This window comes from Callospermophilus lateralis, chromosome 1, assembly GCF_048772815.1.
Source record: "Callospermophilus lateralis isolate mCalLat2 chromosome 1, mCalLat2.hap1, whole genome shotgun sequence".
Taxonomy (NCBI): domain Eukaryota; kingdom Metazoa; phylum Chordata; class Mammalia; order Rodentia; family Sciuridae; genus Callospermophilus; species Callospermophilus lateralis.
In genome coordinates this window covers 18,940,508-18,961,432 of record NC_135305.1, presented here as the reverse complement: position 1 = coordinate 18,961,432, position 20,925 = coordinate 18,940,508, and the positions used below count along the sequence as shown (strand labels likewise).

Sequence of the window (20,925 nt, the reverse complement as noted above, 5' to 3'; positions counted from 1 at the left end):
AGGAGATAATTAATAACATTTAAAATCTCATTATTTAGATGGGTGTGATGGCACATGCCTATATTCCCAGCAGCTCAGGAGGCTGAGGCAAAAGGATCAAGAGTTTAAAGCCAGCCTTAGCAACTTAGTGAAGTGCAACTCATTGAGATAGTGTCTCTAAATAAAATACAAAATAAGACTGGGGATGTGGTTCAGTTGTTGAGTGCCCCTGAGTTCAATCCCTGGTGTATTTACACACACACACACACACACACACACACACACCTGACCCCCCCCCCCCAAAAAAAAATCTCATTACCTATAAATTGCCAGATGTTAACATTTGATGAATAGGTTCAAACATTGTACTGTGTATGATAACTAAGAGAAAGAGGGAGAGAGAGAGAAATGGACACATGCAAAGGTGATTACCTTTTCACATGTTGTTTTAGAAAACACTTAATTTTATACAAATTTGACAGATTAAAAAAACTCAATGAAAAGAAATAAAAGGGATTGCTAAATTCTAAAAAAAAGTTTCTTCACTACAGTAGTATAGAGATATAAGCTCTTAAAAGGTCAGTATGGTTATGAGAAATTATGGAAAATAATTAAAATTTTTTGTCAGTTTTTCCTCCAATATAATTCTTTACTTACATGTAAATTTTAGAATCAGTTAACTCCCAGAAGTGAAAGATGAAGTGATGTGTTCTTTAACACTTTCTCTTCTACCTTCAATTTATGTTTGCATGTTATCTTTACTTTGTCAGGTTTTATAACATTTACAATCAGACTTTAAATCACAGTACCTTTAGTTGTTTGTTTTTCTTTGTATATTTACATGGATTCACTGCAAAACACCATTTCTTCTTCTCTATCCCTTTTCTTTTTGGGGGGTTGTGTCTTGATATTTTTAATTTTTATTATAGATCCCTTCCCTCCAGGGGGAAAAAAAAAAAAAAACATTCTCCAAATTGCTATTTGTTAAGAATGTTTAAAGGCTGTCTTTGTTTTGGAATGGCAGCATGACCAACTATGATTGTCTTTTTTCCTTCAGTACATGTAGTATCAGTGATAACACTTGAATATTTATTAAGCATTTATATGCCAGACAATGTTAAAATCACTTAATTGGTTTGAGGACACAACAGTCTTATGTAGTAAAACTGTTATCCACATTTTACAGGCACAGAAAGGTTAACTTGTCCTAAGTCATGTAGATAACACTGGTAGTGTAGTTTCCTAGACAGTGTGGCTTCTGTTTCTGTGTGCTTAACTATAAGCTATCTCCATTTTTTTGATGCTCTGGAGAAGTCTTAGATAATCAGATTTCACCCACCATCCCCAAGGTCTTTTCTTCTCTGAAGATGCCTGAGTAGCTGAGCAGTCTGGCTAGGGAGAAGTTGAGATTTGGGAAGAGCTGTGAGCATGCCTATTGAGGTACTTGGAGCCTGTCCCCTTCCTGAAGAGATCTCAGGGTCCTCTCTACCCAACCTGTGGTATGTCTAAGTTTCCAACTCAGTCCAGCGGTCTATAATGAGACTGAGCCAGGCCTGCCTTTATTGCCTCTACAGAGGTCCCAGTAGTGCCATGGAGTGGTTCTCCTAGTGATTTTTTCCTTTGAGTTCTCTAAGACTTAATTAATTACTCTCAATATGCTTGTCTGTAAATTGCAAGGTCTCCAAGAGCATTTGTTGGTTTATCGTCTTTCCTCTATGTTACTTCTGAGGGATAGATAAGAATCATGAGTATAAGTTTAATACTGCTCAGTCCACCAGAAATTTCTGTTTCTTTTTCTGTCAGCCACCATCATCACTCAGTATTAATGGTATAAGTTGGCCCCTTTCCTTTTTTAGTGAAACTTCTTTCTATGTCTAAAGTCTTTAATTAAAAAGTAGTTAATGGGCTGGGGCTGTAGCTCAGTGGAAGAGCACATGACTAGCTTGCGTGAGGCACTGGGTTCGATCCTCAGCACCACTTAAAATTAAACAAATAAAATAAAGGCATTCTGTCTATTTACAACTCCAAAAAGAAAATAAAAAGTAGTTAACAATGTTGAGTTTAGGAAGTTTTTAACTTTTATGGTTATAAATAAAACATTTTTTCTTGAAATTTTTTAGTGTCTTTTTTTTGAAATCACTAATCTAAATTTTAGATTGTATATAAATGCAGATGTGCTGCTGCAGTGTTATTAATATATAAAAAGCACTTAGTTGTAGAATCATATTTCTCAAAACTTTCATGGCGAAAATCTGATCATATGCAAAACAATGTAAATCTCAGAACCTCTTTTACTATTTCTTGGTTTTTATTTTAGTATAGAACTGTATTTAAAAGTATTCCAAATTTTGTAGGTATATTAAGTGAACTTGACGTTGATGTAAATGAAGGATCTCTAATGGAGCTACAGGGACATATTGGAAGATTCCAGGTAACTGATTCTATTTCTAAATAGCAGTTTAAAATGTGTTACAAAACACAAAAGTTGTCTGGCCCATCTTCTTCATTGCTGCCTAGATTGGATAACTCCTTTCATCTGTTTTAATTGATTCTTTATTATCTCTGAATAACATGCTTATATTGCTGCTACCTGATTTCCCATTTTGGAAATCAGCTTTGGCTTTCCATTAAAGAAGATGAGAATTTAGATCTTGTTAGTTCTTTTGTTCCACCATACAATTTGCATATTTCTCATTGCACCACACCAAAAGTCACTATAATCACATCATAATTTTGGTTATATTAATACTTAATGTTACATTATTATGACCATGTAAATGACATTTATTATTAAGCTATGGACATTACTGCTACTTTTCTATGCAATGTTTTGTTTTCTCTAGAGTTGGTAATTGCTGCAGCTTTTTAAAAATTTGCTTGGTTTTTTATATACTTATTACTAATGTTTCTTACACTCTCCTCCAGGTTTGTAATCTCTCTTTTTTGGGGTATGTGGAATTGAACCCAGCAGTGCTTATCCACTGAGTCACATACCCAGCCTTTTTTTATATTTTATTTAGAGACGGGGGTCTCATTGTGTTGCTTAGGGACTTGCTGCTGATGCTGGCTTTGAAAATGCAATCCTCCTGCCTCAGCGTCCTGAGCTGCTGGGATTACAGGCGTATGCAACTCCATGCAGCTCCTTTGAATATATCCAAACATACTGGGTAGTTTATCAATTAGACTTTAATTGATATATACAATTTTATTTTTAATTTTTTTTCTCTTTCCATATTTTTTATTGGTACATTAAAATTGTACATAATAATGGGATTTGTTGTTACATATTTGTACATACAGACAATATAACAACATAATTTGGCCAATATCACTCCCCAGCACTTCACTTCTCCCTCTCCACTGGTTCCTTTCCTTTAGCAATCTCCCTTTGATTTTCATAAGATCTCTGCTCCCAGCCCCCAAACCTTTCTTTTGTTATTCCTCTTTAGCTTCTGTGTGAAAGAAAATATACAATCCTTGACCTTCTGAGTTTGGCTAATTTCACTTAACATAATGGACTTTAGTTCCATCCATTTCCTGCAAGTGACATAATTTCATTTATCTTTATGGCTGAAGAACATTCTATTGTGTATAAATACCACATTTTCTTTATCCTTTCATCTACTAATGGACACCTAGTCTGTATCTACAGTGTGACTATTGTGAATTATGCTGCTGTAAACATGGTATACATATGTCACTATAGTATGTTGACTTTAAGTAATTAGGTCAAATGGTGGTTCTGTGCCTGCTCTTTTGAGGAACCACCATACTGTCAATCAGGTATTTTATCATAGTTTCTGGGAGCCTGCTAACCTGCTTTAATCTAAACACCTTTCCTTTTTATTTGCTACAGCATAATCATATACTAGAATTTATATTCCATTATTTTCATATAGCAATTTTCTTAATCTGTCCTCTTTTCATAAATTGTTTTTTCCGTTTTAAAAGAAAAATGTTAGGGCTACAGATGTAGGTCAGTGGTAGAGAGATTGCCTGGCCTATGTTTGATCCCTAGCACAACACAAAAAAAAATCAGCATTTTTATGTACATTTTAAAATTCTGGATTAAATGACATGGTATAACTGGGTCCAAGGTTATGTCTATAGTATTTTTGACAGCATGTTAGGAAACAGCTGCCCAGAGAGGTAGTACTCTCATCAGTGAAACCCACGTGCCCTGTGTTTTTTTCTTTAGTCTTCTCACTTTTTTTACCAGTAGGGAGGGAAAAAAAAATCTTTTTGATGGATCTTTTGTAAGGTGACCTTTGGAAATGTTTAAGCATATCTATTTTATATATGTAAGGCATATTTATAAGTTTAAAAAATACTTCTGACTATTTTGGCAAAAGAAGTTTATTTCATAATTTGATTAAAAAGTTTTGCCTTCAAACTTATTTAAACATCAGTTTACATAGCAAAACGTTGTATGTTATGATGTGTATATACTGAATATTTGTTTATATATAGAAAGATATATAGTGTTATCAAGTTTTAAAATAAATACTTTCACTATATACTGATTAAGTGCAGAACATTGTGCTAATAAACACTTTAAATATAATACAATGTCTCATATAATCCTGACAACAATCTTAGAAATGTGAACATAGAGGCTTGAGGAAATAAGTAACTTGTCCTAGGTCACATGCAAAACATTATGGCTGCTGCTGGAATCCATGTTCTGAACCCAAACCCATCTGCTAATCACTGGATGTGCTGCAAGTTTTGAAAAGTGATCTTTTCCCTCTGAGAACCCTAGGAACAATTGTACCCTCAGGTGAAAAGTACCAACATTTCAAAATGGCAGCATATGCATGTTATATGTCAAGACTACCTGTGTGTCCCCATCCCCGCAAAGAAATCTCTAAAAACAACCAAAGGAGTAATGGCCTTTAAATTTGAACCTTGTAGACAAAATTGTTGTGGTTTGTCATGAAACAAATTCTAGTTGTTCTCTCATTTTCCTTTCAACTTGTGTGTCAATTAACCACTATCTCCCAAAGAATTATTAAATGCTATTTTGAACATGGCATATAAAATTCTTTGGGAACCATTTAAATTATATTGAAGATTAATTGCTAAAAAAAAAAATTGGTATTCTTTTAATGAATTGACTGGAAGGTGATTTTTAGTGGTGCTACCTTTAGTTGGCTCATTTGGAAGTAAGATAACAGACATTTTTAAGAGCAGTTCCACTTCCCATTAATTTTTTTTTTCATATCTCAAGAAGAAAAAGAGTTTACTAATTTTGAACAATATCTTTTTCTTTCTTAGCGTCAGTGCTTGGGACTGTTAAGTCGCTTTGGTGGCTCCGACAGACTGCGACAGTTTAAATTTCAAGATGATAATGTGGAGGGAGATAAAGTGAGCAAGAAAGATGAGATTGAACTTGCCATGCAACAGGTAGGAGGGGGTGAGAATTGTTGGGAATATGCCACAAGATTTTTGTGTTTTGGGAAAACTCTGTTGAAAATAACAGGTGTATAATTTTAGAAGTTGATTTACAACCTGGGTCTTCTTTAAATCTAGATTTCTATGGTATTAGACTATTTAGGGGGCAGATATTTTTTTCTTACTGCTGTTCTTCCATTGTAGATTTGTGCCAACGTAATGGAGTATTGCCAGTCACTCATGCTACAGAGCTCCCCTACCTTTCAGCATGCTGTGTGTCTCTTCACCCCTAGTCTTTCAGAAACCATTAATAGAGATGGACCGCGGCAAGGTGAGACCAGTTTTTTCCTGTGTCTGAGGGATGAAGGTGCCATTATCATGATGTAGATCTTCATTCTGGTTTAATGAGATGCAATTTTTTTCTTTATATGAGTCATTAATGGGGAAATTTAAAAATAACTCTTTAAAGAAGGTGTGGGAGGGAGGTACTATTGTCAGACCCACATATAAACTTGGAGAATTCAAGAGAACGGAAAAATTCATGATTTTCTGAGGCTAACTCTAAAAGAGCCATGTGGGGGAGTGTAGTTTTAAATAGTACTTGAGATCCCAAAGAAAAAATCTAGATTTGGAGAGTAAGCTAGCTGGGTAAAGAAAATGAAATACAACAGGCAATTTTGTATGTTAAGTCTGATTAAGCTGAATTCAGTGTCTAAATTGGGTTTTGTATTGTAGTTACAAATTTATATAACAAGGCAAAGTAAATTTAGATACCAAGTAGGCTAACTTATCTTCTGATGAGTCAGTAGGGAAGATACAGAATATGGGGCAGGATTATAAATTTTTAAAGCTGTTATCCTGTGGGCACTAAAAAGACAAAGCCCATTAGTATTCAGTAGTTGTAATGGAATAGACTGGTGGTGATTTCAGAAAGTCTGTGGGTGTGACTTTTGAGAATGTTATTTTAATAGCATATTACCTTATTAGATATAATTATGGTAAGAATTCCAACTCTACTATAAAAGTGTCCTAGCTAATAGGATTATATTCTTTTGAAAATTGAGGTATTATTTACATACAAAAAATTCAATCATTTTAGATATACAGTTTGAATAATTTTAGTAATAAAATAAGCATTTGTATACCTATTATCACAATCAAAACATATAAATTTTTTCCTCTTCTTTAAAGGTTCTTCTTGTTCCTTTGCATTTAATCATTTATTTTAACCCCTGGCCCAGACACCAACTATTCTGTTTTCTAATAGTATATCTGCATTTTTTCCACAGTGTCTGTCTGCTTTTGTTTGTATTATGTCTAGGGCTTTCAGTTTTCTGTTGGCAAGGCACAGAGAAAGCAGAAATTTGTTTGGTATGATTGTTTTTTCATTCTTGAAAGCAGAAGTTGTACTTTTTTTTTTTTTTTACTTTTGAGGTGTGTGTATGTTGTTGAGGATTGAACTAAGGGACTTATGCATGCTAGGCCAGCACACTACCACCATGTCACATCCCCAGCCCAGCAGAAATCTTCATAAAAGATACCTTTTATTCAATGAATTTGTTTGAAGTAATCTTTCATAGATGAGAATATTCCTTAAAGAAATTTGGAAAGTGGCTATAGAGATTAATAGTCTATAGGATAAAAGTCATTTAAATTAGAAGTATAAAATACTCCTTGACTTGCTTAAGTAAATTAATTCTACATGGTTCAGTTTCCCCCCACTCAAAAAGTTGATTATCAGGGGATTACTCTAGAATAAAAAGTGACCATCTTGAGAGGATTCCAACCCTACATCCTCAGCATTAGGGTTAAGTTACCTTTCCCATTCAGGTGTCTCCAATGTGAAATGAAGAAGGCCTGGGATGACTGGAAATCTTGCCCAGAGTTCCCTTTCCATTCAGGGGAATGGGTTCCCAGCAGGAACTTTTAGGCTGATCTGTATTCCCTTTCTAGCAATTGGCAAATGAACATCAGTGTGTTTGTTAATCTTTTAGGTCTGTAGCTTGATGAAGACTGCTATGTCAAAAAGGCAATGCTTTTGTTCCCCTTACCAGATATTCAAACAAAACTGTAATTTTGTCATTTATTATATGCTAATAATACATCACTTATAATTTTTAAAATTTTATTTAGTTGCTTTTTCCTTCCAAGGCAATCTTGCATGCCATGACATTTATATTTAATACTTAAAAAAATCAACTTTATGAAGCTTTATAAACTGGTCAGCCTTTTTCCTTAGACTTTTTTTAGGGTTAAAGCCTCATTTTCCTCTGCCAATTTTAGGCACGAGAGCTTGTAGATATTTAATAGGTTTGAAAACAGACAACTCAGAGTAGTAGTCAAGAACACAAGTTGATGACAAACTGCTTAGATTTGAATCCCAGTTCTACTAGTAACAATTGGTGTGACTTAAAGAATTTAGGTACTTTCTTTGTGCCTCAGGTTTTTATCTGTGAAATGGAAATAACAAACTCTCCTCCAACGAATTGATTACAAGAATTAAATGTGTTAATATATGGAAAGTAGTATTATTTTCCATAGTAGTAGTACCTGGTCCTATTAGTAGTAATTGTTTGCTCTTATTATTATTGTTGGGGTTAGCATGTAGTATATTACTTATTATTTGTGATCCAGAGACCCTTTCCTATAGGACTTTTACTTCTTAGATCACATAGCCCTAGGCCCCTATGGAATCTGTTTCTGTACTTCAGTTCTCACAAATCATCCTCATCTGATGTTTGCTAGCCTTTGAATGCTCTAGTATTTTCTAGACTTGAGCAAGTCAGTATAGTGAGAACTTCTGAAATGTTTTAGAGACCTCTGAGCATTAGACCATATGCTAATTCTTTGAGGATATCGTTGTCATTTGGGTATTAGGCTACTCCATTTCACCAGGAGAAGGCTCTCAATAATGACATATTTTGAAGACTATAACTATTTTTCACTGAAGACTAGAAAAGAAAATCTGTCTAGGAAATCCTGATTGGTTTTAGCATCTGTTGATAATATATCCCCCTCACATGACATCTGTGAAATCTGACTTGAGAGCAAAATTAGGGAGTTGGTAGTGAAAGAAGCAAATACAATCCCCCTTTCGGCATCTTGGCAGTTTGGGCCACTAAATAACTATTATCTCCAAGTCAAGCTTGAAATGACCAAGACATCCCCCATTCATTAGAAGAAATTGCTCTAAGGATGGTATCATTATTGCTCCCTAGTTCTTCTGCAAATAACTTTATGGTATCCCACTGTTGCTTTGCACCTTTGTTGAAAGGTAGTCAGGTAAAAGGCAGATTATCTTATTTTGCTGGGCATGATGGCATATTCCTGTAATTCCAGAAACTAGGGAGGCTGAAGCAAGAGTTTGAGGCCAGTCTCAGCAACTTAGCAAGACCCTTAGCAACTTGTCAAGACCCTGTCCCAAGTTAAAAAATTAAAAGGGTCAGGGTTGTATTTCACTGGTGAAGTACCTTGGGTTCAATCCCCAATACGAAACAAAACAAAACAAAAAACCTGGTTTTGCTACCCAAATAAAATTGTAGGGCTGGGGATATAGCTCAGTTGGTAGAGTGCTTCCCTCGTATGCACAAGGCCCTGGGTTCAATCCCCAGCACCACACACACATACACACACACACACACACACACACACACACACACAAAATGTAGTAAAACACTTTTTAACATTTAAACCCATTTATATATTCGTAGTATTTCAGTTAGTGTTCTTCTGGTACCTTGAAAAGAATGACTGAGCATTCAGTTCAATAACCAGAAAGATGTAGTCTATAAATGAACCCTAGATAACTACAGCTAATTGGTGAGGCAGAGATTACTCATCTAGGGCTAAGCACTACCAAATTTGTGTGTCTGCATTGCAGGTTGAGGGGTAAAGGTAGAATACGTATCTTTCATAAAGTTTACAAAGTGGTCTTCATCCAATAAAGGAAAAATTCTGCTGATGTCCACCACCCACATTTCTTTCTCTCTGTCTCTCAAGGTCTCCAGTCTTACATCTGTACCTGATTATAATCACTCCTAACCACTTGTTTTTTGGACTATCGGTGTTTAAATGTAGTCAGGGTTACTTTTAGTGGTAACTTACATGTCCTTAAATTCTGGAATATCCATTATTTTATGTGGGTCATTTGAAATTCATACAAAATAGGCTGGGCACAGTGGCATACACCTGTAATCCCAGTAGCTAGGGAGGCTGAGGCAGGAAGATCATGGGTTCAAAGCCAGCCTCAACTTAGTGAGGCTCTAAGCAACTTAGTGTGACCCTGTTTCTAAAATACAAAAAAAGAGCTGGGGATGTGACTCGGCGATTAAGTGACCCTTAGTTCTAGTCCTGGTACAAAAAAAAAAAAAAAAATTCTTGCAAAGCGTTTGTAAGCGAAACATAGTTTTATGTCATCTACTAGATACCCAAGCTCCAGTGGTTCCATATTGGCGCTTACCTGGTTTGGGCATTATTGTCTACCTGCTGAAACAGAGCGCCAGTGATTTCTTCAGCTACTACGACAGTCACCGACGTAGTGTCAACAAGCTACAGAATGTAGAGCAGCTTCCTCCAGATGAGATAAAAGAGGTATGAATCTTGAGATGGGAACTTGAGAAACTTGCTCTCACTAATCAGGGCTAGAGTACTCATCCCAGACTTGGGAGTGAAGATGATACATGCAGCTAGACTGAAGGAATTGCCTGATTCTTTTATGTGACTGGAAGGAGAGTCTCATCTTTGCACCAGGCTCATAGCATGGACATTCTTGACTGAAAAACAGTCAAGTAAGTGCTGGGGTTGTAGCTCAGTGATAGAGTGTTTGCCTAGCACACGTGAGGCACTGGGTGAGGCACTGGGTGCTGTACGCCTGTAATCCCAGCAGCTCGGGAGGCTGAGACCAGGCAGATCCCAAGTTCAGAGCCAGCCTCAGCAGTGGCAAGGCACTAAGCAACTCAGTGAGATCTTGTCTCTAAATAGAATACAAAAAAAGGTTGAGGATGTGGCTCAATCCCTGGTATAAACAAACAAATAAATTATGTTCATCTACAACTAAAAACAACAACAACAAAAACCAACTAGTCAAGTAGGTTCTGTTGAAGCAAATAGAAAGCTGGCCTTTAATTAATGAGTTTTGGGTAATTTCTACTCTAAAATCTATGCAGACACTGGTGTTTATGTTACAGATATTTTGGCGGTAAAACTGCTGTAGTTAAAGCAGCGTCCCAGGGTTTCATAAATTGACTTCCAGACCACTCGTGTATAATCGAATCAAGCCTTTATTGAAGCATACTGGTGGTGACTGACCATAACATAAAGTTGTTCCCCTGATCAGCCCTGAACAATTGCAAGGGCGCTCCTTTTAAGCCTAAAAACCGCAAAAGGGATGTTTGGGGGTCCCACCAATGCAAACAAGTCAGGTTACAGAAGCAGGAGAGTGCAGTCAGGCAGCGGGACGCTTAGCCAATCACAATTAGCCCAGCCACCCCAGTTACAGAAACAGAGCCCTATTACCCTAGTTACAGAAACAATGCCCCATTAGGTAGTTTTGTGTTCTTAAAGGTTTCTATAGCAAAAGGAAAAGAACATCTTGCCCTGGTCATGACCCTTCTACTTGGCATGGTTGTTTTACAAAATGGAGTTACTAAATAAAATAGAATCACTTTGGCTTGACTATCACAAAACTTAGGTAAATGTCTCTGTTTTCAGCATCCTCAGTATCCTTTCAGTGAATTTTTCAAAGAAATGGGATAGCACATCAGACTTCACCGCTTTCTCAGTGACCCAGAATCATTCTCTTTTCCTTTCTGTACCTGAAGATACCAAGTTACTGGGTTTGCACCCCAACTAGTTTGCTTTATTTTCTATTTGGCACAGCCGAGCTCTAGAATACCTCTTGGCCAGTTCTTAGGTCCTACTGAAGTATCTTGGTGCTCCATGGCAGCCTGGATATTGAGCTATTTTGCCAGTCCTGGTTTACACCAGACTTCAGTGACAAAAAAATCTATGTCATTCGTGTGATTGGTCAAAGCCTACTCCCTTTTGCCACTCTTCTGATAATCACAGGGAACATTTATTGAGTCAGTTGTGAGCTACATGTTCTAGCTGAATACAAAAGGCAGGTCTTGGTGCTACTACCATTTGTCTGTGAGGAAACTTAGGCACAGAAGACTAGGATAACTTACCCAAAGACAGACTTACTAGCTTTAGGCTATTCCTGAAACTATGTAATTTATATCTGATAGTCCTTCCTCTCTGTTGTGTAGTTTGTTGGCAATGCTAAAAGAGTTGTCCCTCGGGCTGTGAATTCCAGGACCCCCTGCAGATGCCATACTCCTAGGAGCTCAAGTCCCTTATGTAAAACAGCATAGCATCTATCTGTATATAACTTTTTTTTTTTTTTAATGGGGCTGGGAATTGAACCCAGGGCCTTGTACATACAAGGCAAGCACTCTACCAGCTGAGCTATATCCCCAGCCCCTGTATATAACTTAATGCTCACCCTCCTGTAGGCTTTAAGTCTTCTTTGGATACTGAATGCCTAATACAATATAAATGCCATATAAATTATTGTTATACTGCATTGTTTAGGGAATAGTAACAAGGAAAAAATCTATATGCTTAGAATAGATGTAGTTTATTTATTGTTTTTAAATGAGTTTGATCTGTGTTTGCTTGATTGTGCAGATGCGGGATGTATCCAGGGATATAGTGATGTGTGCATTCCACCAGCCCCTCTTCAGTACACCTTCTGTCAAACCCAATGTCAGAATATTAAATTGAACCACAGTGCTAAGGTGTATGCCAAATCGAGAAGTGCTCAGGGAGATTTTAGTTAATGATCATATGTATACTGTGCCCTAGAAGAGTATATTTATTTTTCTTCAGAAGATACCTGACAGCTGTTAAATTCTCCCTGGCATTGTTTCACCTAGTGCTTGAAGAACTTTTGTTTTGTTTCAAGGTGACAGGAAATTCAGGGTTGTTGGGCCCTTTATCAGGTTGGAAAGTCTGTTTCTAGGTCAGATTTTCTCAAAGGGCAGCAGGTGAACATTCATTTATGAATCTGACTGCTTCTTTGGCTCTATTTGTAGATAATGAATTTTTTGTCTGCAAGGATTTTTAAATCTTAGTGTTTTTCACAGCACTTATCACAGTGACCTTATTATAGTAGATTTTTGTTAAATTTGTTACAATTTATGTCACTTTTATGCTACATTTATTTCTTTTTCTTAGTTGTGCCAGTCTGTGATGCCTGCTGGTGTTGATAAAATCTCCACTGCCCAGAAATATGTTCTAGCGAGAAGGCGTTTGGTGAAGTTGATCAACAATCGAGCTAAGCTGCTTTCCCTTTGTTCTTGTATCCTTTATGAAGACATCGACTTGAGTGGTGACCTTTAAATGGAGGAACTATGTACTTATTCTCACATTATTTGGCCACAAAAACCAAGTGGAAGGGGACAGAATTATTGTTAAGTTTTCTTCCAGTAAATGCCCAATATATTTTCAAATTTAAAATTTTTTTCTTTTAGGGTAGCTAATAATATATGCAAACTTTCTCTCTGGGAAGGAGGTAAGGACTTAAGACGGGGAATACAGCACCCTGCCACCTCCCCTTCTTCCTTTCAGCACCCCATGGTGCTTTCTCTTACCTCACTGGAACCTTACCTGTCTGCTAGACTGAGGTTATAGATGCATCATTATGTGAGTACAGTCTCTCCTTTACCCCTCCTGAGAAACTGGCTAGTAAAATAGTATAATGAGATTATTGTCCTTTAATATGAGCTCAGTTATCATAGAGACCTGCTTATTTATTCTTTGGCGCCATCTGGAGTACTATTTGTTACATTGCACACCCACGGATTCTCAAGATTCCTTATTTGCCTCCAGAACCTTATTTAAAAACAGAAGACTACAAGGTAAACTTTATTTTGAAAATTATGCACATTAGTGCCTTGTAACTAGTGACTTTCTTTTTTTTTTAAATAAAGCCTCATTATGTTAGTCTGGTGTCAGACTCCTGGATTCAAATCAACCCCTTGCTAACTATTTTTGTTTATTTATTTATACTTATTTATTTTTATTGGTAAATTATACATAAAGTGAAATTCGTTGCTATGTTCCAGATGTCTTAAGAGTGAATTGGGTAATTGAGATCTACTTAGTCATAGATGTAGCTATTTTTTGTATATTACTTTCTGTCCATGGGAAATTACGATGAGCATAACAATATTTTAGTGTCTTCTTGTCAATTGTTCTTTAGTTTCTTGATGGTAAGGGCTGGCTCAGCTCTAGAGTCCTTTGATCACAGATAGTTTTACAGAAGAACAGAAATGGGTCATCCACTAGGCTGGAATTCTTATTGATTGCTAGAGGGAGCCACTTTGAGTGAGTCTCAGGTGGGAAGAAACAAGAAAATCTTGAGAACCCTGGCTTGAGTCAGTGAAATAGCTTCCATGGCTGCAGGAGTTTCATTCTTGACCTGCATTGTTCACTTTTAGCATGTAGATTACTAGTAGATCTGTACTTACGAAGACATGTTGACTATGTCTTTTATCTCTAGATTCCTTCTCCTCAGAAACCAATCTGGATTTTAAAAGTGGGTTGACTGTAGTAAACCAACATGATATAGACCAGGTAAGGTTCTAGCCTCATATGCTTATTTTTTTTCCTCTTTATTAAAGGAAAAGGAAAAGCCTGGTAAGTCAATAAAGATTATAATTTTCAGGGTTGCATATTACAGACCTGATTTGAATTCTGGCTTGGCTCATTAATACCTGTGTGGCTTGTAGCAACCTAACTTCCTAGCCTCTCCTTCTTTATCTAAGTACTGGGAATGATAATTCAACCTCGGAAGGTCTTGTCAGAATTAAATGAGGTTTTGTGTATGTGAAGTTCCCTGTGAGGTACCAGGAATATGTTAACTGCTGAGTAATCAGTAGGCATTGTGACTGTGTGTTAGCTATAAGTAATTGAGATATCTTGTAAAGGAAGAGGATTTATTGTTGCTCACAGTTTTGGAGGCTCCAGCCCAAGACTGGGCAAATCCAGTGCTTTGGGTCTACAGTGTGCATGCTGAGTGGCAGGTAGAGCAAGGTGTTTATCTCATGGCCAGAGAGAAAGTGAAAAGCCATAGTCACTCTTCAAGCATGCCCTCTGGTGACCCAAGAACCTCTCACTAGGCCTCACCTCCTAAAGATTCTATCACCTCCCATTACTGTGGGGACCAAGCCTTTAACACATGGACCTTTGGGAGACGATAGCAGTGTGGAAATCGTATCTTTTGATTTGCTTTGTAGAATTTTTAGACACAGTCTCTCTCAGCACTTAATTTTTTAGAAAATAATGGTGAGATGGATAATAACCATTAAAAATTCTACTATAGTAGTCTATCAATAACAGGTAGCATTATGCTCTTAGTAATCTCTTGATCAATAGTATTGGAAAAAATGAAAAACAATTTAAATTAAAACCTCATATTAAATTAATACCAAAGTCTTGATTCTAACAAACTTTGTATCAGGATGTGATATTAGGGACAAAGTGTTGCAATTAGATCTTCCAGTGGGCATCTGAATGCCCTTGGCCATGATTTGATAAGCCTCTACTCTTTTCATTCCTTCTTGCTGCTGCCTTTCTTAAAGCTGAAAGGTTGAGCCTTATCAGAAAAGAGAGGTGCAGTTATAGCAGCCTGCAGAGATGTCCTGGGTAGCATACTCTCATCCTAGGCCTGACTGCATTCATTCCTAAGTGAAAGAAGCTTGTTTTTTTGGCCAGGCTTGTGTAGGGAAGTTAGTACTAAGTGAGGCCATGTGCAGAATTAGGCAAAGAATAGATCCTTCAGAAGATGTTTGTTTGTTTATGTATTTATCTATTTATTTATTTTGGTGCTGGGGATTGAACCCAAGGCCTTGTGCATGCAAGGCAAGCACTCACTCTACCAACTGAGCTGAATCCCCAGCCCCAGAAGATGTTTATTAATAAAAATATGTTGAATGGCTGACTGGTAAGGTTCCATTTAGAGTCATCTGTTACAAAGCTAAGGGAAGAAGTATAGGATAGTCTCACTGGGTGCTGTGATTTTAATGCAAAAGTGAAGGCAATAAACATCAGAAAGATACTTCTGCGATTACATATGTATTCTAAATAAATATGAATTCTAAAGTATATACTAGGTCTAACTATACCCCATTGATATTTTTTAAAAATTACAAAATAAAACCTTCTTACAAAAAAACCTTCTTTCCCACCTGCATTTTTTCTTTCTTTCCCCAGAAGAAACCACTCTTAACTATAGTTATTTCTTTTTTTTATTATTATTATTTTTTTTAAAAGAGAGAGTGAGAGAGGAGAGAGAGAGAGAGAGAGAGAGAGAATTTTTTAATATTTATTTTTTAGTTATCGGCAGACACAACATCTTTGTTTGTACGTGGTGCTGAGAATCGAACCCGGGCCGCACGCATGCCAGGCGAGCGCGCTACCACTTGAGCCACATCCCCAGCCCCTATAATTATTTCTTGTATGGCTCTTTTGCAGTTGTTTTTGTGTGTATGACAGTACATCAGCATGAATGGTTGTTATTATTTAAACATCTTAAAATTTACACAAGAAAGGTAAGGCAAAAAAATCACTAGGCTCATACCAAGAAATTTCAAGGTAGAAACTGTGAATGTCTATTTAATTTGGTACCACATTACAAAAATCCAAGCATATTTTACCCTGGTAAGACTACATTGCAAAATGGAAATATTTTAAATTTAAAGACATAGAATGAAAGAAATATTTGAGACAACAATTTTAATAATACAGTGTTATCTGTGTTACCTCTAGCTTCAGACTGATGCCATCAACGCTTTCGGAGAATCACTACAAAAGAAACTCCTGGACATTGAAGGATTATATTCAAAAGTTCGATCTCGTTATAGTTTCATACAGGCTCTTGTCAGACGTATCCGTGGCCTACTGAGGATATCAAGGAACTGAGCCTGTTCTTTGCTTTTCAGTGGAAGAGATAAATTGGGAAACACTGTCTTCTTTTTATAGTTTGTTTCTAAATTATGACCAAAAAATATTTTGCTATTTCTTTCTTTATATATGGACATTTTTTTCTGTAAACTCTTTGCCTCATTCATCCTCACTTGTAAAAAAAAAATAAATAAATCTTTTTTAAAAAAACAAAGCAAATGTATGGTCACTCTTTTGAAGTTTTATCTAGGACATGATCAACATTACTGAAAATCTAACAAATCTCCACATTAGTAGTTTGCCCCTAAAGACATTCTGAACATTAAAATAAAGGCATAGTCTGGGAAACCTAACTTTTTTTGCTCATTGTACTTACATTATAATTTTATGATATTCATGGTTACTCCATGGGGTAAGGTGGATAATGAGCTCTTGCCATCCTTTGTTATTGAATAGTCTGCAATACCTGAAAGCATATTATAGAAATGCTCAAAAAGTCATCTCTCTCCTAAAATTAGGTTTTGCCCTTTTTTCCTTTTCAGCATATAAAATGACAGTATGTTAATTTGCATTTGTTCCTTACAAATAATTGTGACATTTCTCAATCATCTTTCAATATTTCTCATTAATATAATGGGTATCTCTAGGATTAAAAAAAAATTATATAATCACCACTATTTCCCGGTTATATTCAAGTGACTATATCATCTGAGGGAACATCTTTTCCTTTCCAACCATCAATTATTTTAACCTAATATATAGGAGAGACTACTAAGAGGGGAAGAAGTCTTGATTCATGTAGAAACAGAAAATTAATACTTAGTTCTATGGTGGTGTTGTGTTTTCTTTTTTAAATCTAATAAAATTTCCATGACTTTTAAGTATTTTTTAAAGGCTTGATTATTGTTATATTCTGAAGTTGATTTATTGCCCACTAGTTATAAACAATAGTCTTTAGCTGGACAATAGTTAATAGAAATCTTAGTGGGAGGTAAATGAATGAAATGAGTGGATCCAAAATACTCTCCTCATGTCTGTTGCTCCACTGCTCATATAAAAACACACACATACTTTTTTTTTTTTTTTTTTTTTTGGACTGGGGATGAACCTAGGGCCTCACACAAGCTAGGCAAGTGTTCTGCCACTAAGCTACACCCCAGCCTGCATATAGTAATAATCTTTTATCTGGAACACAGGCTCACATCCTGAATGACCAGCAAAGCTGTGCATGGAAACTAAGCACTTTATAAACTTGTGAACCCTTCCACAGGAGATATTTGCTAAATTTGGAATTGAATTGTGGGTTTACTAAACACCATTATCTTGTTTCCTTATTCCAAAAGTGTAGCGGATTGTAGATCAGAAGTTGGGGCAGTGGAGAAGTGTGAGGGAGTTGGAGGAAGGACTGCAGCTTTATTGTGGTGCTGACCAGAAATGCTTTTTTTCTGACAAGCAGCAACCTGCTTGGGCTTTGTTACATAGGGCAAAGGGTGTTGGGTTCAGCCTGGCCATTCAGCCAAGCAAAGGGGAGGAAACCAGGATTCGATACTTTTTTTTAAAGTCAGCATTTCAAGCAAAGGTTCATCTAATCCTCAAAAATAATAAATTGATGTACGATTTTAATTCATTTTTACTGAGTTCATCAGTTTGTTGGTGTTGGGAAATAAGTGTACTCTCTTCCTAGTCGTTATCACTATAGTTTTGACAAATGGATGACATGCAAATTAACATGTCTTATTTGAACTATACACATTCTAGCCTGTTCCAAATATTTGTCTATTGTTTTCCCAACTCTTAAAAAATTTTTGAATTAGAATAGTTGGAAGAAAACTAAAATAAAACCAAATACTTTTTACCTAGATTCAAATTGTCAATAATTTGCATATCTTTATGTGTATGTGTTTGTGTTTATACATATGTATCTAATTTTTTCCTTAACTTGTAATCATGACACTATCCCTAAATATTTTAACAAGAATATTTTCTTCTGAACTACAATTATCACATTTAAGACATTTGATAAAATAATATTTTCTAATAGTCTGTCCATATCAAAATTTTCTCAATTGATCAAAAAACATACTTTAGAACTTTTATTGGACCTAGGATCTGATCAAAAATTATACATTATAATCAGTCATTTTATTCTTAAACAGTTCCTTACCCTTTTGGTGGAGAAGGTGGTAAAATACTTCAGCAATTTTGAAAAAGCTTCCACACTTCTTTTGATTAGATTCAGGTTAAACATTTTCAGTAAGAATCCAACTGTATAGGTGATCTTATAACTGTGTCTTAAATACATCATATCAGAGCCCTGTGCATACCTATAGTCCCAGTGGCTCAGGAGGCTGAGGCAGGAAGATCGTGAGTTCAAAGCCAGCCTTAGCAAAAAAAAAAAAAAAAAAAAAAAAAAGATATCAGGAGATTCATAACAGACTCATTAAATCTGATCTCTTGGTCAAGATGGTGTTTAACACACATCTCCATTATACAGGTTATTTCTTTCCCGATGTAATAAGTAATCTGTGGGTGATAACTTTGAAAATTTAACAACCATTGTTTTAATTCGAGTATTTAAAAATTAGGTTCAATCATATAAATAATATAATCAATATAATAAGCATCAAGATACTTAGGCTTATGTCATACACCCAATTTATTACTCATTTTTTTTCCTCAGGTCTTGTTTTGTGAAAAGAAATATGGTAGATATCATTGAAGCCCCTGTGAAATCCCTGATCCCACTGTCCTACTTCCCTCTCAAGAACTCATCGTTGGGACTGGGGATGTGGCTCAAGTGGTAGTGTGCTCACCTGGCATGTGCGCAGTGCTGGGTTCGATCCTCAGCACCACATACAAATAACGATGTTGTGTCGACTGTAAAACTAAAGAATAAATATTGAAAAATTCTCTTTCTCTCTCAAAAAAAAAAAAAAAAAAGAACTCATCGTTAATCCTACCCATATGTTTTATACTTCCACTCCATATGGGTATATTCATAGGCATTAAATAGTATTGTTTTGCAAGTTGGTAATGTTTTTATGTGTGTCAATACCGTGTGGAGTAATTTGCAAATTTTTTTCATTCAACATTGTTTTTGATAATTTCTCATGTTTGTTTATTATGATTATTGAATAGTTACAGTATTCTATTGTACAAGTACACTACTTATGCCTTGTACTAACAGTGGATTTGCAGACATTTAGGTTTCCAAAATTTTGCAAACTACAATGACTATCATCATATGTGTCTCTCTGGATGAGTCAGACTCTTAAGAAGGCTTATATAGGGCTAGGAAGATACTGTGTCCACCTATAACTAAAAAATATATATTTTTTAAAAAGAAGGCTTATACAGAGTATATAATTAGAAGTGAAAATCCTGCATTAAAGGTTAATTGCTTTCCTTTCATCAGACAGTATAATTTTTTCTTGGTGGTTGTCTCATTGTACCCCTATCTGTGTGACTACACCATAGATAATACTTTCAGTTGTACATTTAATTTTAACGAATCTGATGAGTGTAAAACAGTTAAGTATCTCAACTGATTTGCATATTTGTGTATTATTCGCCATTTTTTTCCCTAATATGCTTCTCCCCACCCCCCATTTTCTGTGTAGGGAGTGATTATACATTGAGAATGGCTTTAATTTTTTTCAGTTTTCTGTGCAGATATTTGCTGTCAGTCTGTTGACTTATTTTATAGTGTACATTACTGTTTTCGTTTTATTTTTTCCTCCAATCTGAGGTCATAAAGATTTTTCTTCTGTTGGTTTGTCAGAAGCAATGAATGTATGGAGAAAAACAGAAATGTAGAGAAAATATTTAAATTCCTAATACTGCATTGTTGTCCATCAGATCTGTATAATGCATTCCTGTTTGTTCAAGCTTATATGACTTTGAGGCTTTTATTATTTATAATCAGTTCTACTTAATATAGTAGATTAGGTTGATTTGGAGTACTGAGAGCAGACAGAGAAGGATGGGTTCACTGTTTTTGTGTGTATGTGTTTTTTTTTTTTTTTTTAATATTTATTTTTTAGTTTTTGGCGGACACAACATCTTTGTATGTGGTGCTGAGGATCGAACCCAGGCCGCATGCATGCCAGGCGAGCGCGCTACAGCTTGAGCCACATCCCCAGCCCTTGTGTGCATGTTTTAAGGGGTATTTTTGGTCCATATTGATACCCTTTCTTGATCTCAGTTCTACCAGGTAGCTGATGTGAATTGCATTTATACAGGCGGAAACTGAACTTTAGAAGTGTTAGTTGCCCTTGGCTGCCAGATAGTGCAAAGAAATCAGGACTTGGACTCATTGCTGTGCTAGCACCCATATGTCTCCATCTTAACTACTTAAGCACCTAACCTCGATCATGAGTCCTCAAGTAGGTTGCACTAGTGGAGCTTTTGAAAATTCCTCCCTAATACCTCAGAATCCACGTGGGGTTTTGGTAAATGTTGGGAAGGGCTCCCAGGCCATTGAGCTGCGCATCCAGGGATGGGAGGGATGGGACGCGCTTCTTCATCCGGTCTTGTGAGCCACGGTGCCCTAAACCTGGCTGTGATTAGAATCTTTGGTGTGCTTGG

The 20,925-nt window shown here is 36.1% G+C and overlaps 1 protein-coding gene across 4 annotated transcripts in view; it reads left to right on the top strand.

The window, feature by feature from the left end:
* The window catches only part of Nup205 (nucleoporin 205), a 69,816-nt gene extending 53,308 nt beyond the window's left edge, over window positions 1-16,508 (top strand). For 3 of the 4 annotated variants that reach the window (XM_076832826.1, XM_076832836.1, XM_076832843.1), the window contains 8 exons: window positions 2,334-2,410; window positions 5,257-5,385; window positions 5,578-5,704; window positions 9,797-9,963; window positions 12,610-12,733; window positions 13,164-13,292; window positions 13,937-14,010; window positions 16,204-16,508. In XM_076832826.1, coding sequence (XP_076688941.1) covers window positions 2,334-2,410; window positions 5,257-5,385; window positions 5,578-5,704; window positions 9,797-9,963; window positions 12,610-12,733; window positions 13,164-13,292; window positions 13,937-14,010; window positions 16,204-16,356 — 980 coding nt within the window. In that variant the 3' untranslated portion in view covers window positions 16,357-16,508. Of the gene's footprint in view, window positions 1-2,333; window positions 2,411-5,256; window positions 5,386-5,577; window positions 5,705-9,796; window positions 9,964-12,609; window positions 12,734-13,163; window positions 13,293-13,936; window positions 14,011-16,203 lie in introns of those variants that run through there. The other variant, XR_013088586.1, reaches the window with a different exon arrangement.
* The last annotated feature ends 4,417 nt before the right edge of the window (window positions 16,509-20,925 follow it).